The following is a 23,468-nucleotide window of genomic DNA, read 5'->3' as shown; positions in this document are numbered from 1 at the left end:
AGACACAGAAAGAGCTTCCACTGATGAGAAAAGCAGCAGCTTGGGCTCCAGCGACAAGCAGATCTAGATTTAATTCCTAGCTTACTAGGAATTCCTTACTTACTAGCTGTATGACTGAGAAAAATGATAAACCTCTCTGAGCTTTGCTGAACTCATCTGTAAAACCGAGGCAAAAAACACTTCACTAAAGTAGTAGAGAAGATTGAATGCAACTATATAAAGCACTTAGCCCAGTGCCTGGCAAACATCTTAGCTGCTGTATTAACAACAACAAGAAGCAATAAAGAATCACGCTCTCACACAATCCATACCCTAGAGTTGACAACCCAATCCACAGACCTCTCTCCTCATCCGAGACACACTGGCCCACAACTATCTTCCACGTGAACTCCTTCGTTTCCATCTCCACCACCGCATCCCAGCCCAGACTCCCATCACCTCACACCTACCCCACTGCCACAGCCCCCAGCCCCAGAGCTCTCCTCACTCCATTCCACCCTGCAAGGCACCAGCTTTACCTTCCAGGCCCAGCTCTTTTCCATCACCCTCTTGTTCAAACAGCTCAACGGCTCCCATAAATTAAAGAAAAAGTCCTGCCTCCTTCATTGAGCATTCCCAACTGTGCATCCATTCTCCTGCCCCACTGCTCACCAGCCAGCACAGAGCACCCTGGCAGCCTCACTGGCTGTTCACCAGCTCCTGATGCGTGTGATGCACCAGGCCCTGCTTTCCTCACCACTTGCCGGGATCTGGAATGTGCCCTCCTTTCTTCACATCCTTACAAATGCCCTTCCCTCAATGCCCAACCTGAGTCCGGCTTCCCCAGGAGAGCCACACTGAACCCTCCATTGTGCTCCTAGGACGCACTGCTATGTACAGATGGTGCTAAAATAGTCTTGACTTAGAGCCAAAGAGGGAGAGGATGCAGTGGTTGGCATCCATGCAGGGCCCTGGAGTTTCTCGTGTTCGTAAGTAACGGCATATGATTCAAGGACGGGGGGCCTCTGGGAACAGCACCCCTCTGGCAGGTGGTGTGCACCGCCCACTGAATTAGAATCCTTCAGACATAGCACAAGCCTCCTAGACTCAGAAGCTGCAAAGCCCCAAATGCCTGGAGGCTCCAAAGGTGGCAGGAGATAACTGAAACCAAGATTTATTTTAAAGTAGAATTTCAAGGGAATGATGTAGTTCTGTGTGGATTAATATTTTATCCCTGAATCCAAACCAAACTCTTATGACAATCAGACTTAGGGAAATTAGGTTAGTGCTTCAAGTGCCACTCCAGGACCTAAAAAGATGTGGGGCCCTGGAGAGAAGAGCTGGCAACTGAATGTTCAGACTGCAAATCAGAAGGCTTTTCAAACTCTCAGAAACAACCTCCTACAAGGAGATGACAACCTGGCTAACATTGAGCACTCCTCACATTTGGAAAGGTCTCTTCGGTTTACAAAGTCTCCTCCCATCCATTTCTCTGCTTGGCTCTTAGGACAGCTCTGCAATTACCCAGCAAATGAGGCCACCTAATTTTAGGAGTGAGAAAACCTTGACTTGGAGAAGTGAAGTATATTGACGAAAGCCACGTCTCTAGCAAGGATGGAGCCAGGACTCGGACCTCTGAACTAGGGCTCTTCTCACTACAACATGTAGAAACCAATAACCACAGCAACTAGCGATCCCAGCAGCCAAAGGAGCCACCGCAGGCCAGGTAGCACTCAGAGATCTGAGCCATGGCACTGCCACAACTGTCAGCTGGGCTATCCACACCTGCTGGAATAACCAGCACCCCAGGCTGCATCTGTGGAGACTGAAGCTTCTGGAACACACCATAGGCTGCATGAGCCCAGACCACAAGGGATGGACAACATGGCCCCAGACTAAGTGAGCCAGGGTCTCTGTTAGCCAAGGACCCTCTCCCATCAGAAGACCTCACCACCACTAAGCCTCTGCTCTCTTCGCTGATGCCTTCAGCCACTGCTCAAAGCACGAGGCACATGTCCAATGCCCAATCCCCATCACCTACTGCACCATCATCCCCACGTTCCTCTGAGCTTCCTCGGCCATCCCTCACTCTTCACTCCACGCCTGGAGAAAAGCAGCCAGGCATGGCTACAGAAAGTCATACGTTGGGATAGATCAACATCAACACAGGTTCATCATCACCAGCTTCAAATAGGACATCAATGCTACCTGTCATCTACTGTGGTTCTCTAATCCACTCAATCCCCAACTCCCTGCAATGACTATTTTGAGCCTTCTCCACTCGCCTCGGACATACAACTCTAACACCTACCCCTTTACCCTCAGTGGTTAACCCTGCCTCCTGCTTCACAGAAACTAGGAATCAGGAAGGAATACTCCCAGCTTCCCACTACCAAACCAAACTTATATCTGCCCCCTTTTTCTTTTCCTTTCTTCTCTTTACCAAGAAAAGCATCTTCTCTTAATACTGTTTTCTGACATCTTAATAAAGTGAGTGTTCTAATCCATGAACATCATATTGCCTTCCATCTTTTGTAAGTCTTCTTTCTTCAGCAAAGTTTTGCGTCAAGAGGTCTTGTACATCTTTAGATTTATTCCTAGGACCTTGATTTTTTTTAGGCTATTTTTTTTTTTTGTACCTTCCATGTCTCTGCTTAACATTTTGAACATACGGAATATAGTTATGATGTCTCTTTTTATGTCCTTTTTCTGCTAATTCTAACATCCGTGTGAGTTCTGGATTGGTTTCAATTGATTGATTTTTTCTGCTTCTTTACATGCCTAATGACTTTTGATCAACTGCCAGACATTGTTAAGTTTTATCTTGTTGGGTGCTAGATATTCCTTTATTCCTATAAATATTCTAGTGCTTTGTTCTGGGATGCAATTAAGTAACTTGGATCTAAGTGTTGGATCCTTTCAGATCTTGCTTTAATGATCTGTTAGGTGAGTCTGGAGCACTGCTCAGTCTAGGGCTAATAATTCCTCACTACTGAGGCAAATCCTTTCCCAGTACTCTACCCAATGTTCTGTGAATTAGGAATTATGTCTGGCTAATGGGAATAGACAACATTGCTGGCCCTATATGAGCACTGAATACCATCCTTTCTAATCCATTAGAATGTTCTTTCCCCAGCCTTGGGTAGTTTCCTCACACGCATGTGCTGAAAGGTACTCCACTGAATACTTAAGGGGGACCTTCTGCTGATCTCTCGAGTTCTCCTTCTATGAAATTCTCTCCACTCCGGTACTCTGTTCTGCATACTTTAACCACCTTGGTTTCTGCAGAATCTTAGCTTCATTTTCTCAACTCAGAGAGACCACAGGGCTCTGCCTGGGTTCCTCCTCCTCATGCTGTGGCCCAAGAACTCTCTCAAGCCAGTAAACTGGGGCAGTCATGGAGCTCATTTAGTTTATTTCCTATTTCTCAGGGATCACTATCCTTCATTGCCTGATGTCCAGTGTCTTGAAAACCAATGTTTTACAGACATTGTCTGTTTTTGTTTTACTGTGGTTGTTTCAGGTGGGAGGGTAAATCTGGTATCTGTTACTCATCTTGACCAGAAGCAGAAATCTCTTTTAATTCTATTTTAGTGGTATTTTAAATCAATTTTATCGAGATACAAACCACAAACTGTAAGATGCACATGATTTAAGTTTACAGCTTGGCTAATGTTAACACCATGTACACAACACCCTAACCAAGATATAGAACATTTATAACACCTCCCAGAAAGTTCTCTCATCCCCTTTCCCAACTGACTCTTCCACTGCCCACCCTAGAAAACCAATGACCTGATTTCTGTAGTACAGATTAATTTTGCTTCTTTCAGAACTTCATCTTATGTTCTCTTTTGTATCTGGCTTCTTTCCCTCAGCAAATTGTTTTTTGAGCTTCATTGATTATGTTGTATTAGTACTTCATTCCTTTTCACTGCTGAACAGTATTCCAATGTCTGAATATACCACAATTCACTTATCTATTTACCTGTTGATAGACGTTAGGGGTTTTCCACTTTGGAGCTACTACGAACAAAGCTCCACGAATGTTCACATACAAGTGATTTTGTGGACACAGGTTTTTATTTCTCTTGGGTAAATACCTAGAATGGAACTGCTGAGCCACGTGGTAAGTATGTGTTTAACTCTGAGAAACTGAGAAACTTTTCCCAAGTGGTTGTACCATTTTATGTTTCTATGAGCAATGTATGAGCACATCAGTTGCTCTACACTCTTGGCAACACTTGATACTGTCTGTCTTTTCGGTTTTAGCTATTTTACTACACATGTAGTAGAATCTCATTGCAGTTTTAACTTGCACTTCCCAGATGATTAATGATATTGAACATCTTTACATCTACATTGGCTATTTATATATACTCTTTTGTGAAGTATCTAAGTCTTTTGCCAATTTTTATTGGGTTGTTTATGTTATTTGTTAAGAGTTCTTTGTATATTCTAGACACAAACCCTTTAACAGATATATGTATTGTAAACACATTCTCCCATTGTGTGGTTTCCCTTTCAATTTCTTCTTTCTGAAGGGCAGAAATCTTTTTAGAAAATATTTATATTTTTAGCTTTTTAATTAGATCTATGATCCATTTCAAGTCAGTGTTTGTGTCTCATGTGACCTAAGGATCAAGGTTCATTTTTTTTTCCAGACAGATATCCGGTTTTTACAGCATTTTACTGAAAAGATTATCCTTTCTCCACTGAATTATTTAGCACCTTCGTCAAACAGCAATTGATCATATACATGTATTTCTGGATTTCCTATTCAATTGTTCCATACGTCTTTTTCTTTTTTTTTTTTTTTGTGAGGAAGATCAGCCCTGAGCTAACATCCATGCTAATCCTCCTCTTTTTGCTGAGGAAGACCAGCTCTGAGCTAACATCTATTGCCAATCCTCCTCCTTTTTTTCCCCCCAAAGCCCCAGTAGATAGTTGTATGTCATAGTTGCACATTCTAGTTGCTGTATATGGAACGCGGCCTCAGCATGGCCGGAGAAGCCGTGCGTTGGTGCGCGCCCGGGATCTGAACCCTGGGCCGCCAGTAGCGGAGCGCGCACACTTAACCGCTAAGCCACAGGGCCGGCCCCATACATCTATCTTTATGCCAAAATGACACTGTATTTACTTTGCTTTATGATGAGTCTTGAACTCAGGGAGTATAAATCCTCCAACTTTGTTCTTTGTCAAGATTGTTTTAGTTATTATAGGTCCTTTGCAATTATATATAAATATTAGAATCATCAGTTTCTAAAAAAAAGGCTATTAAGATTTATACATTGCACAGCAATAAATACATAGATAAATTTGAAGAACGCATAGATAAATTTGACATCTTAACAATAGTGAGTCTTCCAATCCTGATCATCAGACGTCATCATTTACTTAGATCAATTTTAATTTTACTAATCAGTGTTTTGTAGTTTTCAGTGTAGAGGTCTTCCATATCTTTTCTTATCTTTATTCCTAAGTATTTTGTTGATGCTATTGTAAATGATATCTTCTCAGATTTTACTTTCCATATGCCTATAGCTTGTACATAGGAATAAACCTGATTTTTGTATATTGACCTTATATCCTGTGACCTGGCTATATTCATTTATTAATTCTATTAGGTTTTTTGGTTGATTCATTAGAACTTGCTAAGTAGGCAATCATATTTTCTGTGAACATAAATAGTTTTTGCTTCCTTTCTAATCTTTCTGCCTTTTATATCTTTTTCTTACTTTAATGTACTGGCCAGTACTTCCAGTATAACACTGAATAAAAGGGGTGAGAAATAAATGATTATTTTGCTCCTAATCTTAGGAAAAAAGCATTCAGTCTTTCACCATTAAGTGTGATGTCAGTTATAGTTTTTTTTTTTTTCTTGTAGATGACCATTTTTAGGTTGAGGAAATTCCCACATATTCCTAGTTTGCTGAGTTTTTATCATGAATGGTTATAGAATATTGTCAGTGGCATTTTCTGCATTTGAGATGATCACATGATTTTTCTCCTTCATTGTTAATATGGTAAATTACATTGTTTGATTTTCCAATGGTGAACCAACCTTGTGTTTGTAGTATAAACCCCACTTGGTCATGAGGTATTATTCCTTTAATATTGTTAGATTCAATTTGCTCATTTTTGAGAATTTTTGCATCTATATTAATAAAGGATATTGTTCTTTTCATATTATGCTTGTTAAGTTTTGGTAGTAAGGTTATTCTGCCCTAAAAAATGAGTTGGGGAATGTCTCCTCCTCCTCTATTATCTGAAAGAGTTTTTTCTAGAAATGGTATTTCTTCTTTCTAAATTGTTTGACAGAATTCACTTTTCACATCATCTAGGCCTCCCGTATTCTTTGAGAGAAAGTTTGTGATTCTGAATTCCATATAAAAAGCAAATTAGGGCTCTTCAGTCTTTTATTTCTTCTTGAGTCAGTTCTGATAAGCTGTGTTTTTCAAGGAATTTGCCCATTTCTAAGTTACTGAATTTAATGTCATAAAATTGTTTAACCTATTCTCTTATCATTTTAATGTTTATAATATCTGTGTTGATATCCCTTCTTTCATTTCTAATACTGATAACTTATAATTTGCTTTTTTCTTTTTTGATTAGTCTGCTAGGGATTTATCCATTTGATTAAGCTTTCAGAGTCCACTTTCATCTTTGTTAACTTTATCTATTATTTGTGTTTTCTATTTTATTGACTTTTGTTCTTCATTATTTCTTTTTTCTACTTCCCTTGGGTCTAATTTGCTCTTCTTTTTCTAGATTCTTATATGGGAATGCAGATCACAGAATTTAAACCTTTCTTCTTCACTAATATAGGCATTTAAAGCTATAAATTTTCCCATAAGCACTGCTTTAGATGGATAATGCAAATTCCAAGATGATGTATTTTCATTATCATTCAGTTTAAAATATTTTCTAATTTTCATTGTAATATTTTTCTTTGAATTGTAAGTTATTTAGAGATGTGTTATTTAATTTTCAAATATTCAGAGAACTTTCTAGACTGTTTGTTATTGATTCCTATTTTAAATCTATTGCTGTTAGAAAAAAATATGTTGTAAAATTTCAATCTTTTGAGATTTAGTGAGATATTTTTGTTTTGTTTTGTTTTTTTACAGTCCCGATGCGATCTATCTTGGTGAATGTTCTATGTGCTCTTGAACTAAGTGTGTATTCTGCGGTTATTGGATGCAGAGTTCTATAAATATCAATTAGGTCACTTTGGTTGATAGTTTTTAGATATTTCTATACTTAGTGTTTCTAATCTCCTTGCTCTATCAAATACTGAAAGAGGATTATAAAAATTTCATCTATGTTTGTAGATTTGATTTCTTCATTTAATTTTGACAGCTTTTCCATCGTGTATTTCAAAGCTTATTAGGTACAAGAACATTTAGAATCATTATATCTTCTTGATGAATTGACCCTTTTATGATTATGAAATGTCTCTGTCTCTGAAACATCTCTATCTCTGGAAATACTCCTTATACTGAAGTCCATTTTGTGTAGTTGGTATTAAGATAGTTACCTCATTCTTTTATTTTTAATCTGTGTCTTTCTATTTACAGTATCTTGCATTTTTATTCATTATAGCACTTTCTTTCAATTAAAATGTTGTGTCCATTTTCATTTAATGCAATTATTGATATGATTGGGTTTATGTATACCATCTTGCTATTGGTTTTCTGTTTATTCCATATGTTCTTTGTTCCTTTCCTGCCTTATTTTGGATAGTTAAGTACTAGTACTATTTAGGATTCCATTTTATTTCTTCTTTTTGCTTTTAAGATACCACTTTTTTAACCATTGCACTTGAGATTACCACATGCATCCTTAATTTATTACAGTCTATCATGAATTCATATTGTATTATTTCACATATAATGTAAGAATTTTACAACAGTCAAGTTCCATTTAGCTCCCTTCTATCTTTTGTGCCATTGTCATATAGTTTACTTTTAGACGTTATAGTCCCCATAATACTCTCTTATTTTTACTTTAAATGACTATCTTTTAAAGAAATTTAGAAATGAGGAAAAAATCTATTTTTACCTTCATGTTTACCATTTTTGGCATTCCTTATTTTTTAAATGTATGAGTTTTTATCTGGTATTTTTTTAGCCTGAAGAACTTCCTTTAACACTTCCTGTAGTGCAGATTTGTTGGTGACCAATCCTCTCGGCTGTTTGTCTAAAAACTTCTTTATCTTACTTTTTACAGAGCATTTTTGCTGAACACAGAATTCTAGTTTTTTCTTTCAGCTCTTTAAAGATGCCATTCCATCATCCTCTGGCTTGCACTATTTCTGAAAATAAGTCAGTGAACGGTCTTATTATTTTTCCCTAGTATGTAACTGCCTTTTCCCCTCTGGTTTGTTTTAAAATGTTATTTTTTATTTTCAGCAGTTTGTATTTGATGTGCCTTGGTGTGCTGCTTTTTGTGTTTATACTGCTTGGAGTTTGTTAAGCTTCCTGGATTTGTGAATTTACAGTTTTCATAAAATTTACAACATTTTCAGCCATTATTTAAAATTTTTTTCTTCCTCAATCTCTCTCTCCTACTTCTGGGACTCCAGTTTCACATATAAGATTGTTTATTATTGTCCTATAGATCATGAAGTCTTTATTGATCTTTTATCCCTTTGGTGTCCAATCTATTGTTTATTTCAGACAATTGTGTTGTTTCTATTTATTGAGATTCACCACCTGTTCCTTTATTATGTCTATCTTTTCCTTCAACTACTTAAACAGGTTTATAGTAGCAATTTCAAAGTCTTTGACTGCCAGTGGCAACACTGTTGTCATCTCTCAATTTGTTTCCTTTGACCTTTCCCCATGTGATTATGGATCATGTTTTCCTAGTTCTTTTCATGTCCCATAATTTTTAATGATGTGGGGAAACATCTGGGGAAGTTTGGATTTTTGTATCTTCCTTTAATGGGTATTGACTTTTGTTTTGGCAGGTGTTTAATTAATTGGCCACTTGGCCTGATCCTTTTGAAGCTTGTTTATAAGATTTGTTAGGGCAGGTCTAGAGTAGCTCTTACTCCGGGCCTAAAATAGCTCCATCCCTAACATCTGGCTTTTCTGAAGTCTCAGTTGAATGTCCAATGTATTCATCAATGTCAATCCACTCCAGCTGGTCAGAGCCCCTCCGTCCCCCCACACTAGGAGATTTCCAACAGCTCACAGCTTGCTATCATGCCTCAATAAGTCTCACCTAGCACATAGCAGCTTAGTATATGGTCAAAGATTTCAGAGAATCCCTATTCAGATTTCTGGAGCCCCTTCTCTGTACACCTCTCCGCGGTGCTCTGTCTTGAAAATTCCAGCTGTCTCAGCAGCCTGAATTCCACTCTTTGCCTTCTCAGCAAATACACTGCTGTCTTCTGCTGGGCTCTGCCTCCTTATGCCACAATTCTAAAAGTGTCTCTGGGCAGAAAGCCAGGACAATTGTGGGGCTTACTTCACGTGTTTCCTTTCTCTTAGGGATCCCAATCCTGTACTGCCTATTTCCATCTTCTGGAAAAAAAAAAAGTGCTTCATATATTTTGGCCAGTTTTATAGTTATTTATGGTGAAAGGTCCATTCTGGCACTGTTACTATGTTGTGGCCGAAAAAGCATTACAACAGCCTTAATTAAGTCTCCTACATCCAGTCTTTTATACATCTAGTCCATTCATACTATTGCAGTCAGAGTGATTTTTATATGCAGATTTTCCCAACATTTTATTAAGAAAAATTTCAAACAGTCATAAAAGTAGAAAGAATTATACAGTGAACACCCATATGCCATCACTTCCTCATTAAAATTCATCAGTGGGTTCCTTTACCCTTCAGCTAATGACCCAAATCTGTGACATAGTCTAGAAGGACCTTTGTGATCTGAGCTCTGATGATCAGTCTTTCTCCTTCTCTTCTCCACTCTCCTTTCCAAGCCCCCTAGGTTCCTGCCACCCTGGCTTTGTTCAGTTCCTTCAATGTCCTTTTCTCCTTCCTATTGTAGGACCTTTGCAAGGGCTTTTCCTTTAACTGGAACACCCTCCCCCAGCCTCTTCTCCTATCTTGCCTGGACACGATGGCTATTCATTCCCTTCACTTCCTCTAGGATGCTTCCCCTCACCTCTTAGACATCAGTTATGCCCATTAAACACTCTTACAGCACCATACACCTTTCTTTCCAAGAAGTTATAAAAGTTTATAATTATAATTTTTGCCTTCCCCATTAGATATAAGCTTCATGAAGACAAGAACTCTGTTTTGCCTCACCATTGTAACCTTAGTACCTATCAAGGAGCTTGGCAAATACTCTACTACTGTGTAGGCACTCAAAAAATATTCATTAAATGAATGAATTCAAGTCTTTTTTTCTTAAGAAGTCTAAGAAAGAGAAAAAAGTATCTAGCAAGATTTTTCTGCTTCTTATTAGTATGTTATATTGAATCCAGCCAGGTGGTACAGGATCAGCCCTAAATACTGCCTCCAGGTCAAGCACAGCTGTGCTAGCCCAGGTTGGTGAGGAACAAAGTCATTCAGAAAGATCTCCAAAGACTCAGGAAATGGAGAATTTTTCATTGCTCTTCTAGACAGCCAACCTAAATTCTCATAACACTATGGATCCGTATCGTCATTCGACTCTCAGAGCTATAGCTCTGAATCCCACAGCTCTGTTTCAGAGAAAAAAAAAATTTAACGATATATCCAAGGGTTTAGAACCAGACAATGCCCAACAACTCATTCTGTGTCGCTCCCCATGTGCTCTCATCTCACACACCAGGGCAATAATGGTGGCTCGCCTTTGCTTTGTGGGACCTGTAAAGGCTGTCTCATATGGGGAAGAGGATTCCTATGTCTTGGGTGCATACATTTGCTGAAATATTAAAATGAAACGCCAGGAAAGGAACAACTGCTGAACTTTAATAAAGATGAGTTCCCTGCCCTACGGACATATTGGTCTTCGTATACTGAGCTGCCCCGCTATATCAATATTTGATCTCTGTAAGCAGTTTTACCAGCCTGTAAAATAATATTACACAGAAGAAAAAAAAAAAAGACTGGCATAAGGTTGACAGTAGCATCTTAGAGGCAATCGTCAATATGTTTCTCACAAGAAGTCAAATTATTAAATTCATAAACATCCCTTTCACTGTAGAAGTGACAGCAATTGTTAATGCCACAGGGAACACAGGAAAATTATGGCTTTAATTTCAACCATTAAGGTACCAGCAGCTTTCTTAAGAGCTGGGTCTGTGCATGAAAGCACTGTAATGAATTCTCTTCCCCCAGGATTTGGGATCAACAGCCTACTCTGCAACACCAATGCCCTCAACTACCTCTCCACTTCTCCTGAACTGCACATCAACAAACCAGAGCATGGTGGAGGGAAGGCTGCCAACAGAGCAGCTGCTTTGTACAGAGCTCTCCATGGCAAAATGGGTACCCAGGAGGACACATGTGGCCAGAGGTGCCTCCTGGGTCCTCAGAGGTCTTTGCTATGCGTTACAAGAAAGAACTTGGTCAGGAACAGATGATAGCCACAGCTGACAAGTGAGAGAGCTCCACTGAATCTGTTGCTAGTGTCTGGCTGCTGTCCACTGCTGTTGCCAGGGAAACAGACGTCAGCTTGATGGAAACAAGGATCAGCGAAAACTTGCACTTACCTCGTTTCCACTGATCCCGACAGCCATTTCTATGGAAACAGTAGCTGCAAGCCAGCGGCAGAGAGGTTACCACTCACTTGTTAATGTCAGGTGTGGCTACCAGCCTGTGCACTTCAGGTTCCTTGGTACCAACAGCACCAGGATCCAGCTGTCAGCTACCCCCGACAGCCCTTTAACTCTGCAACAAGAAAGTTCAGTGTTTAAAAGTATATATAACGTTGAGCTTGGTTCTTTATTAGAAAAAGGAAATTTAGCATTGTTCCATTTAAAGCTGAAGGGGGCTTAATTTCTTGTTCTACCAAAGCTAAACCAGGTCAAGTTACTAAAGGACCATGGACCTCTCCCTCCACATTCAACCCCACTCACAAGATTACTTCCAAGTTCAAGAAGAGAGACATCCAACTGTGTGGACAAATCTTTCACAAATCAGCCTAGTCAAACCAAGGACAAATCCAGCTCAGTGTGGGGAAATACGTTGCTGCAAATGATCATTAAAGGTGTCTTTGTCTGGAATTCTGGCAGCCTGATCATGGCTAATTACACACAGGAAAATCTTTTTTTTTTTTTTTTTTTTTTATTAATTTTAAGAACTACCAACAAAGAACCCTCCACTGTCTCTCTGGCTTTAGAGAGACAGTGCCTTCTTAGTCTGCTGGCCAAGATATGGAGTTAACTCACTAATTCAGTACAATTTTATTGGGTAATATTGTGGTAACTACTCACACTGATCGCCTGGTTATCAACCTAACAATACCCTTTTCAATTTTGTAAGCAATTCAACTACTCTTATAAGATGCAGATATGTCAGAGGAGTATATTCAGGAAAAAATTCTTTTGTTCATTTTTCTATCAGCAGACGCTGGTAAAGTGTTGAATGAGAGCAAAATCTAATCCCAGTCACGAATAATTTATAAGACTGCCTATTCCCAGAGGGTATGTCTCCACTTAGAAAACATTCACAAGTGATACAACCACCATCTACTTGGTATGTTTTGCCTCCCGAGCCAACATCCAAGGGGAGGAAATCAGAGGCAATCTCGGAGCTACCATGGCTCATTGTGGTATGAACTTAAATGGACCACAGTGCAAATTACAATGCCCCAAACCTACTCTGTAAAATTCTGATATAATACAGTCTACAGTCCCACCACTACCACCACCTTCCCTCTCCATTCTCTCTATACCAGCAGTTACACAAGGAAAGTAGCCATGCCTGAGTCTTTGTCGAGACTCTGGGATTGGATGTAACTAGAACGGGGTACAGGAAGGCCCAATAGTGAGATTCAGACGATCAACTGGTTTGAAAATGGCCCTTGCTTTTCTGTAATACTTAACCTCATCCATGTTCCCTCAAAATTTCTAAAGTTAAAATAAACAGGCCTCTAGTAACATAAAATTGGATTAATGATTTAAGAAGATACCCGTGACCTGGTAGATCTGGAATTTATTGGGACACAAAAAACACAAATTAATTTAGAGCTGAATGTTCTTGAATTTATAAACATGGGCTGGGTTTAAATTCAATCTTATGTCATAAAATCTGGTTTTCAAAGAACATTTATTTTCTAACAACAAACAAGGCCTGCTTAAGAAAAGAAAAGTGTTTCAAATATCTGTCATAAGATACTTGTAAAACCAAAGCTTTGAATTCATACGCAAATTATAAATGATGTTAATCTATTCTGTAAAGGAGGCCCAGGAAGTGGTTTATGTAGTAATATCCTTTAGTAATCAATGACTTATATCATTATATATATATATGTATATGTATAAAACATTTAAAAATACTATATAACTTTGACTTTTCACTAATTCAGACCTATCTTGGCTGATTATTATTAATTAGTTAAAAACGACTGAGTTGATTTTTTTCTTGCATCAAATGCCATTTTATACACTTACTCGAGCCATCATAATAACAATGACCCAGCACTCCACACTCCTCAGCTCACTGCATCCTCATGCAACTCCACATGGTTGGTATTATTAGCTCCATTTCACAGCCAGGAAAGTGAGGCTCAAAGAGGTAAGAAACCTGCTCCAAATCTCACCGTTGGTAAAAGGTAGAGCAAAGATTCAAGTCTTGGTTATCGAACTCTAAAGCCAGTGTGTTTAACCACTGTGTTACAGAAACACCATTCCCCTCTATTTGTGTAAAAAAATCACTGTCAGATGTAACTTCAATTACCACAATTTAGAGCTGCATAATACTTTACAGCTGACAAAGGACCTCCACAGCCTCCTCTTGGGGGCACAGTGTACAGTATTAATGTGTGTACAAAACACATTTCTCTTCGTCACTTCCTGGGAATTCAGACAGCGGTACACTTTAGGTCATTTCCAAAGAGCCCCTTTGGCTGTTCCCACTTCACGCAGGGAGGGGACTGGGCAGAGGTCCATGGATTTAAGATAAAGATACATTAAATGAGTAGAATCTTTTGTTTATTTTTTGAAGCACTTCTACTTTCATTAGCTGATTCAAAGGCAGCCACCCTGCGGGGAAGGCGGCACGACGGGATCATTCCTGTTTGAGGGCGACTGAGGAGACTGAGGCCCAGGGCTACTAAGTGAAGTCCCCGAGTTAGTGCATGACATTGGCGAGACAAGAACCCAGGTCTTCTAGTTCCCTTCTCATCTGCCAGGCCCTTCTTGGGGGTCTGAACCACACCTCGGGGGCGTAGAGGGCCCTCTACCTTACCGCAGGTGTGCCTGGCATTGGGTGGGTCCTGCAGGTGAAGAAGTGAGCCCACTGCGCAAGACCACCACTTTCCCTCGGGGAATCTGGCAGTGATTCTAAAGAAACAAAGCACTGAAACACTGTCTTCTCTTATTTTGCCTATTTACTGACAAAAACCTCAAAAGAGACAAGGAGTTAAATGAACAATTACAAAAGTGAAAAATCACCATTCTAAAAAGCCAGCATGAGAGGAGAAATAATCCGTCTGAATTGTAGACTGAAATGAGACATTCTTTCCAACCCCCGGTCATAACAGGACCATCTCCTCAATGACAACTTAATGTGATATCGCAACACGAGTTACAAACATTCTCAGCTCCTCCCACAGAACACTATCATCAGAGCTAAAAGTCTTCATCTCTGTTCATGGTTGGCCACACAGAGTAGACAGTTGATAAACTTCATACTCACCTTGAGAAAAAGGGTCTCTTGTAAAACCAAAGATTTTTCCAAAGCATCAGTCCTATAATGCTTTAAAAATGTACCAACACCAACCCAAATGTGCAGATTAAAATCAGTTCAAGAATACAATAGGATGGCATGGCCACACACAAAAAAGAGCCAAGGAGCAAAAACAAATATTTCCAAATGATTAACAGACTTAAAGACACACAGCATCATTTAATGATTCTTCATCAGAAAGCAATAGCATGGTCTTAAATTTCTAAAATTCAGCGCTTTTAGGATTGTTTTTGTTGGTCTGATGGTCCTTAAGAGACTTTGCAACATAAGTCATCTTCCTTTTAACAGTTACATCTTCTAGTTTTGTAATCCCTCTAGTGTTCCCTAAAAAATTTGTGAAGAAGCCTAATATTAAAATAAAAATATTTCAAATTTGCTTTAACAAGTAAATGAATACAAATGACCCATTTTGACTTTTTGTTGCTTTGGAGGAAGGTCAGGGGATTGTAGCCAGGCAGAGAAGAATTATTAGGAGAGGTGGGAGCACGTCAGCTTGTCACTGGTTTCCCCTGGTAGACACCTTATCATCTTTCAAGATCCAGCTCATAGACACGTGGCTTTCACAGCCCCTCGGTCTACACTTCTACTCTAGCCTTGCCATCCTGCACTGCTCAACCACAGTCTCCCCCACTAGACAATGAATGTCTGCGCACAAGGCCCCGGCTGCGTCTTAGACATCTTGGCACCCCTGGCCTCTGGCCCAGAGCCGGCACTCAACAGGAACTCAGGAAATGTTGGTTAAATCAGTGAACACGGCTGAGAGGCTCTGTTTTGCAGAGGAAGCTCTTACTTTACACAAAGTCCCCTCAGCACTTTCTACCACAGCAGCCTTACGGGTGGAGTCGAGTCAGTGCACAGCCCCCGGGAGTGGGGGCACAGCATGAACTGACACTGAATATCACCGGGAAGTCTTGGATTTTATTTTAAAAACTCATGTGTCATTTGCATTCTCCTTCATAAGTGTTCTAGTTTTCATACAAAAATGTTTTTAAATCACTAATTAAATTATTTTCCCCAAAGTATATTTCAGTATATTCGTTGTTCCATGAGGGTATGTGCCTTTCTTTTCTCCTCCAACTTTGAGTAGCCCCCGCATGGGGTTGCATATTTAACCCCACCATTATAATGAGGAGCCTCTCCTCCCAGCTTCTCTTTTTTTCTTTTTTAAGCAGCTTCATCATGCAGGGCGATGGTTCCTGCTCTGGGAAGTTCAGAGATAAGGCATGTCACTGGCACTGTTAAAATTAGTGGTTTCCATGGCCTCAGTCAGTTTAGTTAGGTTTAGGAGACATGGGGCGCCAAGGAATTCACAACAGAATTGCTATTAACCTTGTACGGGCCGTTCTTGTGGCAAAATCAAGCACAACGCTGTTTCTCTAGGGATAAATTACACCCTTACAATCCCAACACTAACCTAAGGCCACAGAGGTTTATTAGGAGGAAGGTACTTTTAAAGTTTTAAGTGGAAGAACATGAGGGTTGAGGAGCCATTTATCTGTAGAAGGAAGCTTTGGTAGGGGTGGGGGGTACACTGTCACATCCTCAGCTCAGTCTCGGCACCCCCACTCCTCCCACTGTGGGGCGCCAGCTCCTGGCCATTTCTAGATAGAGGCTTCACATGACAGTGTGTGTCCATGGTGTAAAACTGACCCCACTCTGTCAAGGAAAATTCCAAATGCGTAATCCCCTGAAAACAGGCAGGCAGGTTAGAGGGAAGATGAGGAGAGGAAGCAGAGATAGACAACTAGCTCTGCTTTCTGCTCTGGTGATGGCAGTGTTCAGAAAAAATGCGATCAAAGTCTCTTCACTGACTCAGCATACATGAAGACATCACTTGCCCGAGATACAAGCTCAGCAAGAGGAAGATAAAGTGAGTGAGGAGGAGATAAACTCACTTGGAATCAAGTCTATCAACTTGGAATCAAGTCTATCAACAGTATTTCCTGAGGATGTCTGGGCTCAGGGAGTGACAAAGGCTCCTCCAGGGGAGATGGGCACCTCCTGGGCCTCCTGTTGCACCCCCAGCCCCCCAGCAATGGTTATATGCTGGAGCTGCTTCTGATAGAGCCTAGACAGCCCCAGCTCCCTTCTCTGGGGTACTCCCCTTTCTGGGGTATCTGTGGGATGGGGAGGATGCAGCGCTGCCCAAAGGAGCTCTGGAATGGCATCTCCATCTACAGGCAGCACAGGGCCCAGAAACACCAGGAGACCCCTTCCCGACCCAGTCTCCACCAAACCCTCTTTATGGAGAGCCCATCCACAGAGCTGAGGTGGTAAACAAAATGAAATTTCAAAAATGGTGACTGAGTGACAAGGACAATGATGAGCCCAGGGGAAATGTATGTGCAAAAGCTGATCATTACCCTGCATTAAACAAAGACTCTACAATTAAGATTAAAAATGATTTTGAGGGAAAATTCTCACAGTGACAGCAGCAGAAAACCAAGCTAATAAATGATCCTGATCTGAAGGATGTAAGATTTTGTTCAGTATTTATGTGCTAATCTAGGCTTATTTCTCCTTCACAACGAAATCTGAAACACCACTGGAAATATTCATGACACACTGTGGGTAACCTAAAAGGGCCAGGTTATGTACCAATGGGAAGAAAACCACAAAAGACAAAGGCCCTTTCCTGGGGAGACCAAGGCTGGGAATCCTTTTACTCACTTGCAATCCACTTCTACACATTGGCATACAAATGTGGCTGGCTTCAGGGAAACGTTTTCATTAAATTAATAGTGTTTAGCAAGCGTCAGAAACAGAGAATCTCACAGACAGATACAGGCAGAAAGAATCACAGTTCAATCCAAAAGCAACACACAGAGGGGACATCAGAGTCCACAGGCATGCAGAGAAGCCACAGGGAGCAGCTGGGAGACACGCAGAGCTGCCTCACACGTGGCAGCAGCAGAAGGTGCAACATGGATCCAACTGCTTACCCACTAAGGACACCAAGAACCAGGTTAAGGACGAAAAATGAGCCAAGGATGATCAGACTAACAAAATACACCCATGGCCATTCCCATCCTATCGCATCATTTACCTGTAAAATGTAAGGAGATCAGTTATCAGTTATCCATTTACTAAAGAGCGGAGCCCCAGGAGCAGCTGCCAGACCACTCAGGGCTTTGACTGAAGGGTAGTGCTCCTAGGACAGGGACCCCGCCCAGCGGTCCGTTGTTTTGTCTTCAAATAAGTCCTGCTGCTGAAATCTATGAATGCGGCCTACCAAAAGTCAGCCAGGGCCAGCTCATTTAGCTACTGTTTTGTACCAATTAATCTGCACTGTATTTGGATCCAGACCAATAAAGCAATTATAAATGTATCTCATCTTAGGACAGACAAAAGGGCATGCAATGGAAACTTATATTTAAATCCCAAGTAACAATGCTGATTAATTTCTGGTCAATAATCATTCTATAGCTTTCTTTCACGAAGGTTGGTGAGGTTCCAGGAAACATCTTGACTTAGGAAGCCTCAGCAGAAAAGAAAGCATCTCAAACGACTCATAAAGCGCTTGGCACCCACCCGGGGGCCCCCATGTAGCAAAGCCTGTGTGGTCTTGGCAACTGTCCTCAGGACTCTGCTTTCAAGATGAAAGAGGTGTAGCTTACCCGCTCAATACACCAAGTACAAGATTTAGTACGAAAAATGACCCAAAGATGACGAGACTGACAAAATACACCCAGGGCAATTCAAATCCCATAGCATCATTCATCTGCAAGAAATAAGATGGTCTCATAGGAGTGGGTTAATAAGAGAATCTAATAAGGAGAGAGGGTCACATTAGAGACAGCATTCTATACATTTAATTAAACGTTTACTTAGATTCAAATCAGAGACAATAGTAGCCAATGCACATTCATTATATATTCCCAACACACACACACACACACACACACACACACACGTGCTCACACGCACGCACACACACGAAGAGTCATCCAAGCTTTCAGGGCAAATAATAGCAGACTTTGACATAGGTAGAAAAATCAGCTGGGATTTGGCTCTTTCTCACAGGAAACTGCCTTGATGAGGGATTTTCAGGAAGATCTTGGTAGAGGACAAAACCAGTGCTTAGCTGGAAACTATTTTCCACTCTGCCCAAGTTGTGAGGACTTTTTTTGCTTCTAAAATTTGTGACGGTGTAAAAGTCTTAGTTATAGAGACAAACTTGCAACACTTGACTCTCTAAATTCTTTACTTTAAAAAAAAACCCTAAAATAATAACTTTCCCTTAGAAGACAACCTATTCAAGGAAACCTAACCCACCTTAAATCTGAATTATCTGCAAGCAGGGAGTGCAAGCATAGCTAAATTACTGCAAAGAAGAAAAGTGTTCAGAAGTCAACTAGCTGACACATATTCAAGGTTTCTTTGGCGAATGAGATTTTTCCCCACTGCACCCACAGGAAGGACCCAGGAGAAGGAAAGAAGCTCTTAGTGTCCACACCTAGCTCTGACCTAGATGACCTACCCCAGGAGACCTGGCTCCCGCTGGGAGCTGACTGGGATGACAGGTGAAAGAAAACCCAGTGCCCCTACTTCTGGGACAAGCTCATGCAGCACAGTCAGACATCTCCTCCCTGACAGACCCTCCCAGGGCAAGTCGGGTCACGAGCAGCTCTCACAGTGGAGCAAACAAGTGCTTTAAGGGTCACGGCTGGATGGAATTTTCCAGGAGCACAAGTCAGTGTTAAATGGGCAAACCCTTCTCCCAGGAAGGAGGTGTTAAGGAACAGGCAGGGGACAGAATGAATGACCCAGGCCTGACTTTGCTGGAACACCCAGAACCTTTGGCCAATAGAACTATACATAGTCTGGGCCAATTCACGGCTCTTGCCTTGCAGGTAGGTGCAGGCCCTTAGGCCTTTAAGCATGTGCTTTCCTCCACGTTATCTGGCTCCAGGTTTTAGCTTTACAGAATGAGGCTCATGCATTTCACTATGTTTGCCTCACGCAGAAGCCAAACAGGAAGAGAGAACATTAAAAAAAAAAAAATTACCTAACATCTGTTGCTGAAGTCTACAGAGAGGGCATTAAATCCCTTATGAATAATATTCTATTTAATTTCAAACACCTGTTTGGCCACATGAAAATTGATGTGCTTAATAGAACTCATATCAGTCTGCACATCTTACATTGGCAATTAGAGTAATGAATGAGCCAGGGCCGCGGCTGCAATTGTTGATCTAATTAAGTTGGATAAACTAATTTCAGCAGGAAGGCAGAGGGTAATTCTTCCAAAGCAACTACACCACTAAACTTATTTAAAAACCCATGTGTGGAGGAGAAGAAACAGGCTGCCTGGTGTAGTGGCCAGAGCCCAGCCTGGAGTCAAGAGCTTCCACAGAGGCCCCTCTGGGCCTGTTTCCTCTGTTGGAGCAGGAGTGCGTACGATGGGGAGAGCGTGCTCACGGGGTGAGGGAAGGACGTGCAAGTCCAGGACTCCCGCCAGGAGACCCTGCTCTTCTACACCTCAGGCAGAGTCAGTGGGCCGAGCCATCTGCTTCACCCATCCTCATTCAGGCCTCAGTCTCGTGTTCCAGAGAATGGCGCTAGGAACAGCTGTCTGCTCCACTAGGGAGGGAGCTTTTTTTTTAATTAAAGAAACTTAATTTCTTAGGAGTAGGTGTTCCACAGATTCACATTTGCTCAGATCAGAACTATCACACGTAATGACAGCTGGGGGCTGGGGACAGTTGGACTAAACAAAGGCCACCACAGGAGACTCTAAATCTCCAGAAGGTGGGGAAGAGGAACAAAACAGAAGCTTTGAGGGCCAGTCTTTCTCCCAACTAAACCTTCTCAACCCATCTCTTTTCAGAGACTAGTATTTCTTAGACCTTACCATATGCATAGCCCAAGTCAGAATTGGTCAGCTGTTCCCAAATATACCCATATGAAAATAGAGACTCTGCTTGGGGTTTTGTCTGCATGGTCTTTACAACAATGAAGACATCAGCATGAGCTGAAACATTTCAATTTAGATTATTAATTTTTAAAATATTTATACCAAAGTCATTATGTGGTGGCACCAGGTGCCCAAGAAATAATATTCTATTTAATTTCAGTTTTCCCTCATTTCAAAGGCTGAAATGCACGTTCATGTCTCCAATTAAAGGCCAATCTAAGGCTTTTTGTTTTTTCCAACTGTTGAAAACACTACTGGAAACTTGGTATACTGGTTGTAGCTCCCCTGAGCATGGAACAAGAGAAAGGCGCAGAAAGGCAAGCCCTTGGCTGGCTAACGAGAGGAATTTCCCAGGTGCCTTGAATGAAGCAGATTATCAGCTTGACCATGAGAACTTCCTGTTAGAGTCTGACAGCCAGCACCTCCACAGGTGTGTTCACTGAGGCACGAGCTTGGTGCTAAGGCCAGAGGCCATAAATGATTTACATGGGTAGCTCTCTCCTGAAATCAACACTACTCTAATTAATTTCCTACATTTATCTGAGTTGAAGAAAAAAAAATCAGATCATGTGGTTTAATTCTGCATCTTGTAGACAAGAAAATTAAAACCCAGGGAGTTTTGGTGACCTACCCAAGGTCACACAGCCAGCCCTATCCAGCCTTAATACTGTTTCCTTGCACTACACCCTCCTGCCTCTGTAGATACCAAATACGGGTGGGTCAGATGGCAGCATAATTACGTTTATGGAACTCACTTTAGAAAAAAGCTCTACAATAACTTTTTTCCATGGGAAGTTAATAATCCCACTCCCCACACATCCAAATGGTTCTAAGTGTGTCTTTCTGCATACTGGGTCCACCTGTACTTCTGTTCTCAAGACCCTGCCAGCCATTTGCCAGACACTCTTGAGAACTGAGGCATCAATGAGCTTGAGAACCCTGACTGAATATAAACTTGACAAGATGCAAAACAATCCCTGGGAAAGACTTTATCCACCATATACAAACACCTAAAGGATTAAGAAATGTGCTTGCAATCAATATTTAAACTCTATCTCCTTGGTTATCCCTCAAGATATTCCCTTTACACTCTAGTTATGGATAGAAATTAATATATAAACATGGCCCATCTACACTGAGGCAATGGGATTGTACACTGAAGAGTAACGGTAACTAGCATCTGTTGAGCACCTGCTCTGTGTCAGGCACTGTGTTGGGCAGGGATGGTCTGTTCTGGATCACAGCCATGTGGCTTCCAGCTGATCGTGGCCCATAACATATTAAGAAGGCTTGGTGCCTTGGCTCCTGCCTCTCACTACGATGAGTTAATAAACGTAATCAACATGTACTTTAAAACAACCTGATGTGTTTCAGAGACTAAGATCTTAGTGAACACTCTGGAAGACATTACTTAGCTGCCCCCTAGTGTTCTAGAAGGATTCACAAACCTCTGACAGTAGAAAGATGCCAAGGAAAGAGTGCTGGGTTCTAGTCTAGACCAGGGGTCACCAAACTATGACCTGTGGGCCAAACCCAACCCGCCACCTGCTTTTGTACGGCCATTGAGCTAAAAATGGCTTTTATATTTTCAAATGGTTGAAAAAAAATCAAAAGAATATTTCATGACACATGAATATTATACAAAATTCAAATTTCAGTGTCCATAAATAAAGTTTTATTGGCACAGAGCTACACCCACATGTTTTCATGCTGTCTATAGCTGCTTCCAAGCAACATGGGCAGAGGGCAGAATTGAGTACTTGTGACAGACACATTATGGTCTGCACGTCCAAATATATTTACTATCTGGCCCCTTAATAAAAAATAGTCTATAGGCCTCTGTTCTGGATCAAGGGCCACAACCACCTGCTGGAGGACCCTGGGGATGTTCAGTGGTCTCTCTATACTCCACTGTTTCCCAGATCTTCCATTAAGGGATATAGACTGCGATAATGTTGATAAATTACTTGAGTTCCTCCATCGGAATAAAGATGCCACGTAATACATAGCGAATATAATTATTATATTGTCAAATTATTAACTCTGTGATTGTCATATTAACAATAGAGACAATAATTATATGCTCCTAGGTGATACTTAAAGGTTCTCAAGAAACTTTTGTTTCTGGGTGTGTGGAGTTTTCTCTCTAATTGCACACTCCCAGAGTTTTCACTTGCGTGACAATAGGAAAACTGTCATGAGAGAATCAATGTGCAGAAATAAAACATAAAGTATAAAATTGTCCATTAGTCAAGGCGTGTTGGATCAGCAGTGGACAATTCACCATGACAACAGAGAAACAGAGCTGAGAGGAGTCACTGATTTTTATTTTTTAAACAAATCGAAATGTTCTTTCCTTTACTGTTTGCAGGGGAAGGATCAGAGTTTGGGCTATCCGGATGATGCCTTTTCTATTTATCAGCAACTTCAAGGGAAGACTGGGATTGAGACCTCAACTAACATGACTAGGAGTTGCCACTTAGAAGATAATAGTGAAAACGAACCCTTTACCTAATTGAGGGTCCCCTTGCATGGCCATGGTCGTGGCTCATCCAATACAATCTCCCTCCTTCTTCCTCTTCATGAAAGGCATTGTCTTACGGATATAAACAACAGATGTGCATACCCACACAGACACACACACACACTCTCCTATGACAATAAGAAAAAGGAGGGGGAAAGGGAGAAACAAGATATAACAT

At 40.9% G+C, this 23,468-nt stretch overlaps 1 protein-coding gene across 7 annotated transcripts in view; it reads right to left on the bottom strand.

Moving 5' to 3' along the window:
- Window positions 1-23,468, bottom strand: part of CACNA1D (calcium voltage-gated channel subunit alpha1 D) — a 340,557-nt gene that overhangs the window by 124,790 nt on the left and 192,299 nt on the right. For all 7 annotated transcript variants that reach the window (XM_087431185.1, XM_087431184.1, XM_087431186.1 and 4 more), the window contains one exon: window positions 18,467-18,570. In XM_087431185.1, the coding sequence (XP_087287311.1) occupies window positions 18,467-18,570 (104 nt within the window). The remainder of the gene's footprint in view (window positions 1-18,466; window positions 18,571-23,468) is intronic.

Source organism: Ceratotherium simum, chromosome 5 (assembly GCF_057802395.1).
Source record: "Ceratotherium simum simum isolate JZ-2026a chromosome 5, ASM5780239v1, whole genome shotgun sequence".
Taxonomy (NCBI): Eukaryota; Metazoa; Chordata; class Mammalia; order Perissodactyla; family Rhinocerotidae; genus Ceratotherium; species Ceratotherium simum.
This window is presented reverse-complemented; position numbering and strand designations above follow the sequence as displayed.